At 55.6% G+C, this 11,699-nt stretch overlaps 1 protein-coding gene across 1 annotated transcript; it reads right to left on the bottom strand.

The window, feature by feature from the left end:
- Positions 1-389: 389 nt before the first annotated feature.
- On the bottom strand, positions 390-6,143 carry TCF15 (transcription factor 15). The gene is made up of 2 exons (XM_004463982.5): positions 5,561-6,143; positions 390-821 (listed from the first exon to the last, which is right to left on the bottom strand). Exons 1-2 carry the CDS (start codon positions 6,089-6,091, stop codon positions 747-749), a joined length of 606 nt encoding a protein of 201 aa, XP_004464039.1. The 5' UTR covers positions 6,092-6,143; the 3' UTR covers positions 390-746.
- Positions 6,144-11,699: the final 5,556 nt, after the last annotated feature.

The following is an 11,699-nucleotide window of genomic DNA, read 5'->3' as shown; positions in this document are numbered from 1 at the left end:
AGAATAGGGGAATACACTACAACAAAACAAAACACCAGTGACTGAGGTGCCTGCAGGGACAACTGGGTGGCTATCCTCTTGTACCTTTTCAATTTTAAACTATGTGCATAAATACATCCCCTATTAGAAAATAAGTAAAATTAAGATGTCTTTACCAACCTCACCAGGCACCTAGATGTTGTTCAAAGGCATTTGATGAATGAAAGAATGGGTTACCCCTACCTTCAGAGAGAGGGTGCCCCCTCCCTTCCCCAAGCCCCCCCCACAGGGCACAGGGCAGCCCTGTGGCTGCACGGCTGATACCTGTGCTTCTTCCTAGGTGTAGAAGGAGGACACCTCTGGCCTACGATGTCCTCAGGTCCTTCCCTTCCTCGGTTGCAAACAACATCTTTTATTTAAAAAATATCTTTTATTTTAAACTTACCAACTCTCTCTCTCTCTCACACACACACTTATGCACATAACCTCTGTCACAACAGTCTTTGTTTTTCCAAAAGTTCTGCCTTGTCTCTGCTCAGCCAGGGCTGGACTGAGCCTGATGGGTCCTCACAGCTCTCCAGGATGGGGCTGGGATGTCCCAGGGGCCCTACCCAGAGGGTCATGGGCCCAGGTCATTGTCCCTTGGTCCCTACACAGAGGAGGAGTGGGCTCGGCTCCTGGGGTCTTCTCCCTTCTCCCGCTAGTGCCGGCTTTCTGGCCTCCTTCTCTAGGGTTCTGCTTGGAGCAAATGCTGCAGTGGCCCAGGCTCATCTCCTTGGCACTCGAAGTGGGGCCACCCCCCTCACCTTCAGGCAGCTGCCCCCCAGGTCACGACGGCCACCCTGCAGGAAGGGAAAAAGAAGTGTCAGGAGGTTAGATCAGGTCACTGTGAACACTGGCACTAACTGCTGTGCCCAGCAATAGGGGACTTGATAAATAACTCACAGTTCAGCCACACATTCTCTGCAGCTGAGAGCAGAGAGCAGAGGAAGTTCTTTATGTATTGACAGGGAATAATTGCTCAGATAACATCGTTTGAGGTCAAAAGCAAGGTGCACTGAGTGAATGCTTCTGTGTGCTGGGACGTCTAGAGACACTGGAAATTGCTAACAGGTTTCCTCAAAAGAGGGGAATTTGATGGCTGGGAAACAGGGTGAAAAGGAAGTTTTTAAACTCTGTATACTTTTATATCCTTTTCATTTCTTCTCCATGTGATCCATCATTTTAAAAAACATTTAATACATTTCATAACAATGTTATGTTTTTATAAAATAATCTTCCATACATTAAAAAAAATTATTTATTTATTTAATCCCCCCCTTGCCATCTGTTCTCTGTGCCCATTCGCTGCACATTCTTCTGTGTCTGCTTCTTTCCCTTCGTTGTGTCACCTTGCTGTGCCAGCCCTCCGCGGCATGCCTCCAGCTTGCCTTCACGAGGAGCCGTGGGAATTGAACCCGGGGGCTCCCTTACGGTAGACGGGAGCCCAATCACTTGAGCCACATCCACTTCCCCATAATATGTTATGTTAAAGGGCAAAGCAAACAAACCCCACAGGGGTTCTCTCCGTTGCCCGACCATATACCCAGCGCTTACTCATCAACCTTCCATGGCAGGCTGTGGATCTCTGATCTCCTTGCCTTCACTTGGGCTGTCCCCTGCCAGCAATACTCTCTCTGGCCCTGTCTCACTGGAAAGGTATCTCTGCTCCCGCGTTAGCCTAGTGCTTCCTGCCTTTCTGGGGACATTGCACTGGGATGAACTCAGAAGCGGAAGATGGAGTTTCGTTTCTGTTCCTGCCTCAGGCTGGAAGCTCAGGGGGTGGCAGGGAAAAGGAGTTCTTCACTCTGTGGCCCCAGCCCAGGGCCTGACATGCAGCAGGCACCAATCAATGTTGCTTGAATTGAGTAGTGCCCGCTGGAAGATGAGCTAATGGCAGCGAACCCTGCCTGGCCGCTCCCTCCACGTGGAGGTGGTGGGGATGGCGTCTCGGCCAGCTCCTCCCAGAGATGCTGTGAGTTTTGACACAAGGCTTTCACCCTCACTGTAAACCAAGAAGGCAGGGAAGTTAGAGTGGAGAGACCCTCTTCAGAGCCTGGAGCAGCTGAATGACTGGCCCAGAGGCACCCGGCCAATAAGTAAAAGAGCTGGCCTAGAAATCCATGTCATCTAGCTATCTGTCCCACTCACAGGACAGGATGGCGCCCGAATCCCACTGTAAATGCTCATACCCCCTCCCTCCGCCCCCCCCCAGGGCCCAGCTGGGGATGATGGTGCAGGCATCTTTCTCAGCCCATCTAGAGAAAAAAGCTGACCTTCTGGGAGCGCTGCCCCCTGGCCCCTGCCCCCCTCCACACCCGGGCCCAGGTTGGGGCAGATCCATCCAGATGTGAGCCCAGCCTCCCTCGAGGCTCTCCCAGCCCAGGGACAGCATGTTCATTCACAGGCAGGGCTATTTTGAGGTCCGAGGCCACAGTCCCAGCAGAGCCTGGGGCTTGGGCTTCTCAGACGAACTCTGGCAGGAGGGGCTCAGGAGGGCGGAAGGGGGCAGGGGAGGGGAGGTGCAGCATTGGGATGAGGGACAGAAAACTGGCCTCCCACCCCTTCACAGTAATCCTCAGGGGCAGAGAGAACCAGCATCCAAGGTCTGCAGGCCACCCGAGACCCAGGTCCCACGAGAACGCTGGGACTCTTGGTTTCCCTGAGCCTCAGTTTTTTCATCTATGAAATGGGGATAAAATGATTCTACCTGTTGGCCTAGAGTGCTGCCAAATGCAAATACAGCTAAGAAAGAGGTTGGTAAACTGCCAGGAATGCTTAGAAGAGGCCCTAGTTTCTATGTCCCTTAGGAAAAGAAAGCAGTGCCAAGGGTCTCTGGAAAGCACCCTGGTTAGGAGGTGGGCTCTGGAGTTGTCTCGACCTGGGCTTGACTCCCTATTGGGCCCCAAGCTAGTGACTTTGCCTCACTGGGCCTCGGTTTCCCCAACTGTATACTGGAGTTACTTTGAGGAATGCACAACTTAACACAGGTAAAGCCCTTAGTACACGGCCAAGAACACAGTAAGTGCTCAATTAACGTTCACAGGTATTATCATCACCATCATCTGGCAATGGTGCCTCCTCATACCAGCTACCCACCTTCTGCACCCTCTCTGCATCCTGGGTTGGATTCATAAACTGGGGAGAGCCTTGCAAAATGATCCTAGATGACCTCCACCCCCAGATGACAAAAGGGGAAATGGCAGGAACAAGAAACGTTTTCCCATCTCCCACTTTCTTTGTCTACTACAGGGAAGCATTTCCACGGCAGCCCCAACCCCAGAGCAGCCAGGATGGGAGGGAGGCAGTGGCTTGGGGTGACGGAATAGGGTCTGAGGCCTTGGTGTCTTGGCTCCCCAAAGCTCAGAGGGATCCACAAGACAGTTTTCTTGCAGTCAAGACTTTGAGGGGCCAGAGCTGGCTGGGATCGCCCCTTCTGCTTATTCCCAGAGGAGCCTGTGGGGTTGACAGCATGGCTTCTGCAGCCAAATTTGGCAGGTTTCTTGGTCCCACAGACAGATCCCAGGGAGGCAGCCAGGCCCAGACGAGGTCCTGTGAGCCACAGGACAGGCCCGAGGCCGTCAGAGAGACCCCCAGCCTACCTGCTGTGGGGGTGGGCACATGGCAGACACACCTTCTCCCCCAGGCCTGCAGGTACACTGCCCTCCCACATCAACCTTTCCCACCTCCCACATCAGGAAGGTCTGAATTCGAATCTTGGCTCCTTCACTGCTGTGTGTGTTGGCACAGTGACAACTCTAAGCAGGTGGGGTGACCACAGCTCCTCATTCCCTCATCACTGAGGGGTGTTAATGATAAGGCTGTGACAAGAGCTCAGTATTGGTGATTTAAGCTCATGAAGACTGCTGTGTCCTCGCCGGTCATTCTCCACCCCCATCCTCACCCCCGTGTTCCCGCTACCTTCAACTTCTTCCCACTTCCTTCTCTAGGTCGTGTCTTCTGACTCCTGGAACCCCCTGTGCTTTTTCCATTCCTAAGCATTCTTCAGGAATTTAGCAGAGGTCCCCAATGGCTGGGCTCTGATAGTCCCTTTGTCCCCACCCCCCACCACCATCAGAGCACTCATCACCCCATGGCATCCTTATCTTCATCTCCTGGCCTTGACACTGCACTGAGTTCCCGACCATGCTGGGTGACGACCCACAACCTGCTTCTCCGGGTACGTTCTCAGCACCAAGAGAAGGCAGCTGCTGGATAGTTAAGATTTGCTGAACTGAAGGAAAGGACGAAAGGTGGTCAAGGAGTATCACCACGAGGGCCCAGGCAGCCCTTCATGCCCGCAGGCGCTCTCGGCTTCCCAGCCCAGGCTGGGGCACTGCCTGGACCCCCATTCGGGAGTGCAGTACCCTGCCTCTCGAGAGGGCACAAGCCCGAACCTAAGAAACGGACTCAGGGACACTGAGGTAGCCACGTGGGTAAAAGGCCCGTGGTGTCTGATGAGCTGCAAGGGGGTGGTCTGAGACCAGGACACAGAGGCCCTGCCAGGACAGGGTGGCACAGGGGATCTTGGGTAGCTGTGAGAACCAGAGGGCCAGATTCTAATCCCCTGGGTCCTTTCACTTGTCGAAAGGATGTGGCCAGTCAGGACCTGCTGAGCCTTAACATCCCCAGACATAAATGGTAGCTGCTGGAATCCAAAGCTGTCACACAGAAAGGCCTCCTCATTGTAGGAAGAAAGTCCAGGCCCAAAGTGGGCAGAGGCTGGGGGTGAAGCAGGCTCTTTAGGGTCTGGGAAGGAAGAACCAGCTTTCAGTCAGGAGGGCCTCCTGGCGATCCTGGGGTCAGCCTTGCTGCTCCTCGGCCCCCATCCGCCCCTGCCTGGTCCACATTGTTATCAAGGACATACGGCAGGAGCTGAACTCCAGCTCTGTCCAGCTCACCCAGCAGAGCCCTCCAACACTCCATCCCTTCCTGGGACTGGGTGCCCTTGGGGGCCCTCCTTCTCCCCTCCTACTGCCCATCAGCCTCCTGGGTGGGCGTTTGTGTCCCCTCTTCTTCCCAGTCTCCTTGGGTCAAGGTGAGGGCTTAGGACAACACTACCCAGGGCAAAGCCTGAGTCCCTGCTTCCCAGGGGAGTAGCTGCGGGCGTGTAATTTTGCTTCTTGGAGCCTCAGATCCTCATCAGTGATAAAACGGGCATTACAACTTCACCTGCATATCAGGGTTCTTGTGAAGGTTAAAGATGAGAACGCTAAGCCCACAATAAGGTCTCAACAAATGCTGGTTTTTGTTATTTCTTCCTCACGCCCTCTCCCCAGAAAGAGGACATCCCAGCACACCATTAGTTAGAGGGGGTGTCCCTCAGTGAGGAATCTCCATCCTCTAAATCATGCCAGAGCCACGGGCTTCCCTGCATCCCTCTGGCGGGGGACACTGAGCAATTGTTCTTTCCACACCAAGCCGTGGGCTTGGGACGCCGCTTCCCCCTCGCTTCACCAGGGTCTCTGCCCCTTTTGCTCCCCGAGACGCCCCGTCCCCCGCCAACCCTTGACCCCGCGGTTCAGGGGCGCCGCGCACTCACCCCCTTGCGCTGGTTGCTGAGGCAGAAGGTGCAGATGGAGCGCGGCTGGCGGCCGCCGTCGTCGGCTGTGGCGCTGGGGACGGTGCTCTTGGCACCGCCGGCCGCACGGAAGCACGGCTGCCCGTCGTCGGCCGCGTCGCCCAGCAGCAGCACGTTAGCCAGGTGCGCGATGTAGCTGGACGCCAGGCGCAGCGTCTCGATCTTGGACAGCTTGCGGTCCACCGGCTCGGTGGGGATGAGCGTGCGCAGCGCCGTGAAGGCCGTGTTCACGCTCTGCGTGCGGTCCCGCTCCCGCGCGTTGGCCGCCTGCCGCTGCCGCACCACCACCACCGGGCCGCCGCCGCCGCCGCCGCCCGCCCGTCGCCCGCCCCCGGGGCCCGGGCCGCGCCGCGCCGCCTCCAGGCCCTCGCAGCAGCCGAACGACTGGTCGGACGCGTCGCTCTCGCTGCGGTTCTCCTCGTCCTCGCTCAGCAGCCGCACGTCGGGGTACAGCACGTGCGCGCCGACGGGGCGCAGCAGCGCGAACGCCATGGGCACCGGCCGCGTCCCCCCGCGCGCCGCGCCCCAGCGTGCGCCGCGCCCCGCCGTGCGCTCCCGCGCGCTCCCACGGCCCCGCCGCCCGCCGCCTTATAGCCGGGGGAGGGGCCAGGCGCGCGGCCGCCCCGCTCGGGGGCGGGGGGCGCCGCGCCGGCCAATGGAGAGGCGCCCGCCGCGCCCTGGCCAATGGCCGCGCGCCCACCGCTCGCGTCCCCCAGGTTGAAAGCCGCCCGGGAGCTGACCGCCCGTCCGGGGACGGGGTGTACCCGGCTCGCCGCTGACCTGGCGGCCGGTCTCCTAGTTTTCCGTCTAGACCCTCTGGCGACCGCGGGCAGGTCCCTTCACCTCTCTGAGTCTCAGTTTCCTCATTCGGAAAGTGGGTCGCAGAGAAACCAGCTCGGGTCTTCCGCCCTCAAATTCGAATCTTGTGTTTTTGCGACTTGCGCGTGCGGACGAGTGGAGGTGTAGAGAGGCTTTGGGTATTCCAAACTCCCGAATTGCCCCCATTCTGATTCAGCAGGTCTGGAACGGGGCCCAGGAATCTGCAGTTTGTACGAACGGGGCTGGCGGTCGTGGTGTCCGTGGAGAACCTTTGGAGAAAGGCTGAAATCTTTCCAGTAAGGCTTGGACGGTGTCACATCCCTGCCGGCACACTTTAAAAAACAAGACAAAAGCAGAACAGTAGCTCGTCAGTCCTTAATTCATTCAGCGAATATTTGTCGATCCCTGGGCCAGGCATGGTGTTTAGGTCTGAGGAAATAGATAGGAACAAAACAAAATTCTCTGCCCTCACAGAGCTGACGTTTCGGGTGAGGTCCTACTGTGTGCCAGACTCCGTGCTGGGTAGTTTACTACGCTGAGGTAGCGAGGAGTACAGGGTTTATAGATGAGGGCGCTGTCGCCTTCAGCCTTACCAATGGCGGGGGAGCGGGGTGGCGCCAGCCCTCCTGCCTAACTCCACTGCCGCCCCTCCCACCCCACAGAACACATCGCGAGTCTCTCTCGTTCCCCACGAGCCGGCTCTGGACTGCTGCAGCCTCCCCGCCTCTGAACCCCACCCAACTCCAGGCTGTTCCCTCTGCTGGGAATCCCACCCCACACACGGAGGCTTTCTTTCCTCTAGGCCCACTGTTCCTTCTCTGGGAAGCTTCAGGTTGTCCAGCCTGCCATGTCCTCCTCCTCCTCAGAGCCCCTGGGAAGAATGACTGAGCTGATGACGGGCTCCCGGGGTCCCCGCCTCCTGACTCCCTCCTGGGGTTTGGCGGAGCCCGCATCCACTGGGTCTGGAAAGCCACTCTCTCTTCAGCCCAAACGGCAGCCGGCAGCCGGTGTGGCAGAGAGAGTACCGGGAGTGGGGGTGAAAGTCTTCTAGGTGGATTTTGGCTCCCTCTCCCTTTCTGAGCCTCAGTTTTCTTGATGGTGCCTCCCCGCTGTCATGCTGTGCTTTGCAGGCTTCCCTGACCCGAGCCAGAAAGGGTGGGTGGGGGGCTGTTAGGGCGGTCGAGGAGTTTTCCTCGGCTCTGGGAGAGCGGCCTCTTAAGTCTTCAGGCCTCAGTGTCTGGTGGAGGGAAAGTCTGTTCTCACACCTGGCCCCCTTGCCCCTCCTCCACCCCCACCCCCCCTTTTTGACCGTGACCTCGGCCACACTAGGCTTTGGGGAGGAGAAGAAGGAGCCTGAGCGACCCCCTCCCCGCAGGGCCAGTCCCACACGCAGCCCCAGGCCAGGCTGCTGCTTCCTGAGCTGATGAATTATTACCAGGAGATTTCCTTCCCTGTCTGCGCCTCCTCGCAGGGGCTCCTGGTTCCCTTCACTTTCGCTTTCTCCCCCTTCTCGCCCCCCCCACCTCCCGACCCTCAGGCCCCTTGAAATTCCTCTGTCCAGGCCCTCCCCATTCCAACTCGACCTTGAGATGCCAAACAGGGTGTGAACTGGGTCTGGAAGGCCGGGCGGGGGCTTGCTCGGTGGCCTGGCTCATTCATTCGCTCCTCGGACAGCTTGTGGCACGTGGGACCCTTGGAGTGAAATGAAACCGTGAATGAGATGGGCCTTCTGTAGCGGAGAGGGAAGGCAAGCCCCAAACAAAGAACCCAGGGCAGGCTGGGTAGGAGCAAGCCAGGGTCTGGCACCCACTGCGCCCGCTCCCGCCTAGGGCCAGCTGCCTCTCCACGCCTCAGTGTCCTCCTCTGAAGACTGGGGATAACAATAGTGTCGACTCTTAGGGCTGGTGATGGTTCTGTGAGTTTATGCCAATAGAGCCAGGGCCTGGCACGTCGCGAGTGCTCAGTTCCTGTGAGGCGTGCTGCTGTTGTCGGGAGCAGTCCCGCACCTGGGCTAGGCCTTGTGCTGGGAATGGGGAGGGGGCTTTTGCCACGCACACGAAGGGCCTGAGTGCCCCCCAGTCTCTGTCCCTCACTCTGCTTCAGCCCCCTCCTTGCTGTTCCCCAAGCCCACCTCTGCCTAGCACCCTCTGCCCCCAGAATCCCCCTAGCTTAGTCCTTCTCCTCTGTCAGATCTTCACTCAAATCTCTTCTCCTCAGGGAGGCCTTCACTGACCACCGGGACTAGAACAATAGCTGCCCCTTCCACCAGCCACCCCCCTCCCCCGTGGGCTCTCCCTCTCCCTCTCACCCTGCATTATTTCTTTCTATAGCATTTATGACTGTCGTTCATTCATTCACTCTACAAATACTAAGTGAGCATCTACCTTGTGTCAAGCACAGTTCTGAGTCTCGGAGTACAGTGAACACATTGTCTGTACATTTGTCTGTCTCGCTCCACTAATACAAGCTCCATGTGACAGGGACTTTGTGTAATTTGCTCATCTCGCTTCATCCCCATCACAACTTTCTGAGGTGGGTATTACTATTCCCATTTTACAGATGAGGAAACTGAGGGTTAGAGAGGGGGAAGTGACTTGCCTGAGGTCACACAGTAGGCCAGTGCTCCTTCCCCACCCACCCAGTCTCTCAGGCAGCCCAGAGGTGTGGTGAGGGAGGAGCAGGGGTCCACGGTGTGAGCGGAGGGCTGGGAGAACAGCGGCGACCCCTGCCTCCCTGCCTGTGGGCGTCCTGGGTTGGCACGTCCATGAGCTTTTGCTCCGGAGGCCCCCCTGCCTGGCCTGCCCATCCCTATGGGTCTGACCAAACAACTGCATCCCTCCAGCACGCTTCAGTGCAGCTTCTCGGTGAAGCCCACTCTGCCTCTCCTTTCCCACCTTGGTGTAAGTTCTCTCAGGGCATTTCGCACTGTGTTCTTTTCCTTCCCCTCCCACTCCCCCAGCCTGCTGATTTTTGCTGTCTCTGTCTATTTGCTGTATGATCTTCTGTATCTGTTTCTCTTTTTTTCGGTCCTTTCTCATCTTTCTCCTCTAGGATTCAGCGGGATTCAATCCACCTCAGTCCCTGGTCTCTGCTGCATTTCACCTTGACTGTCCCCTTTGTCTCTCTTTTGTTGCATCGTCATCTTGCTGTGTGACTCACTTGTGTGGGTACTGGCTCACCGTGTGGGCACTGGTTCACCATATGGGCACTTGGCTCACCACGTGGGCACTCAGCTCACCACATGGACACTAGGCTTGCTGTGGAGGCAACCACATGGGCCCTTGGCTTGCCGCACGGGCACTCAGCTCACCACGTGGGGACTTGGCTCACCATGCGGGCATTTGGCTCACCATGCGGGCATTTGGCTCACCATGTGGGCACTGGCTCGCCATACAGGTACACTTTCTCTTTTTTCTTTTTCACCAAGAGGACCCAGGGATCAAACCCGGGTCCTCCCATATGGTAGGCGGAGACCTTATCACTTAAGCCACATAACTTCTCCCCCTTTGTTCCTGATTCCCCCCTCTCACTCCCATCCTTCCACTCTAATATTTTGGCTACATGTCTTTGGATAGGTATGTGTCCTTGTAAAATGTATGCTGCTGATTTCTGAGTGGGTTACTAATGCACAGATGTGCTGTTTCTATAGATCTGTTTCATAGGTTTTTTGTTTTCTTTCTTCACTGTTGCACTCTGAATGCTGACTCTAAGTAGAGTTTGTTGCGTTTCACTACTGCATCATCTCATGGCTCATCTATCCATAACACAGTGCCTGGCTGTCTTTCCCTGGGATGCACATGCAGGAGCAGGAAGGCTGGGGAGGAGAGAATACATATGTATAACCTACGGACTGTCTGACTGTGCTCAGGATGGCTGTCCCACTCCTCCTGCCCACTGGCAGGCCTTGCAGGTCTACTTCCCCCATCTCACTCCTGGCACTTGGAATTATCCGACTTCCTGTTTCAATCTGTATTTCACTGATGACAGTGAAAGGGGTTGTTTTCCATCTCATCATTTTGTCTCCCTCCCTAGTCTATGAATTCACCAGGACAGGGACTCTATCCCAGCATTCTAGGGCAGAACTGGCACACTATGGGCAATAAACAACAGCCTTGAATGAATGAATGAATGAATGAATGACAAGACTAATATGCAGTCTCCTCACCTTCCTTGTACCAAACGTTGACCTAGATGGTAGTGGTACAAACGTGTACATTTGTGGGTAGACAAGGGGAATATAAGCCAAAATTCTATAATCTACTTGGAGAAAAAGACTTAAGAATATTTTACTGATATATTTAATGAACTAACTAAAAAAAAAGGATACATTTATTGAGGGTCTACTTTGTGTATTAATCACAACTTAAGTTGACTTAGACGAGATAGAGAGGTATTCTTTCTCATATTCAAGTTGTTTGGGTAGTTGTGGAAGCTAGCCTCCAAAATGGCCCCAGTGATCCAGGGTGTGACCTCTGAATCCAGCTCCTGATTGCCTGGAGCAGCACCTTGTTTCCTGAGTCACTCCCTATGGGGATGTAGCCACCATGTCATGAGGACACTCAAGCTGTCTTGTGGAGAGGCCCATTAAAGAGGAACCAAGGTCCCCAGCCTATAGCCAGCACCAACTTGCCAGCCAAGTGAGTGAGTCTCCTTGGATGTGGCTTCTGAGTTCCTGACCCATAGAAACCAAGGAAGATAATAAAAAGATAAAAGAAAGACATAGAAAGAAAGAGAAAAATAATAATTATTGGGAGCAGGGGTAGCTCAGTGGTTGAGCACCTGCTTCACATGTACAAGATCACATGGTTCAATCCCCAGTACCTCCTTTAAAAAAGAAAAGAAAAAGATAGCTATTTTTGCCATAAGCCCCTAAGCTTGGTTATGAGGCATTAGGTGACCAAAGCAGTGTCAGTGATCCAGGCTCCTACTAGCTTCTTGTTCCACCACAAGAGGCTTCCACTCCCTGGCTTAGTCTCACATAGTCTCATGGTCCACGAAGGTAGCTGGGGCCATTGTATCTGCATTCCAGCTGACAAAAGGAGAAAGAGGAGAAGGAGGGCACACTTTACCCATTGAGGACACTTGTCTGGGAGTTGCAAGTTCACTTCTACTCACATGCCATCGGCCAGATCTTCTCATCTGACTAGACATAGCTGAAAAGGAGGCTGAGAAATGTAATCTGAAGCAGTGGCCATGTAGCCAGCTGAATGCCAGTTTTTACTGGTAAGGACGAGGGGCAGCACCATACAGTGGTGATGTCTGCTACTGGTGTCACTGCTGA

Source organism: Dasypus novemcinctus, chromosome 24 (assembly GCF_030445035.2).
Source record: "Dasypus novemcinctus isolate mDasNov1 chromosome 24, mDasNov1.1.hap2, whole genome shotgun sequence".
Classification (NCBI taxonomy): domain Eukaryota; kingdom Metazoa; phylum Chordata; class Mammalia; order Cingulata; family Dasypodidae; genus Dasypus; species Dasypus novemcinctus.
The sequence above is the reverse complement of the archived record's forward strand: the minus strand, read 5'-3'. Positions and strand labels throughout refer to the sequence as shown.

Excerpts from the sequence above, each read along its gene's own strand:
- TCF15 (XM_004463982.5), bottom strand. The coding sequence starts at position 6,091 with ATGGCGTTCGCGCTGCTGCGCCCCGTCGGCGCGCACGTGCTGTACCCC. Across the intron at positions 822-5,560 it reads TCAGCAACCAGCGCAAGGGG|GGTGGCCGTCGTGACCTGGG; the intron begins GTGAGTGCGCGG and ends CCCTTCCTGCAG.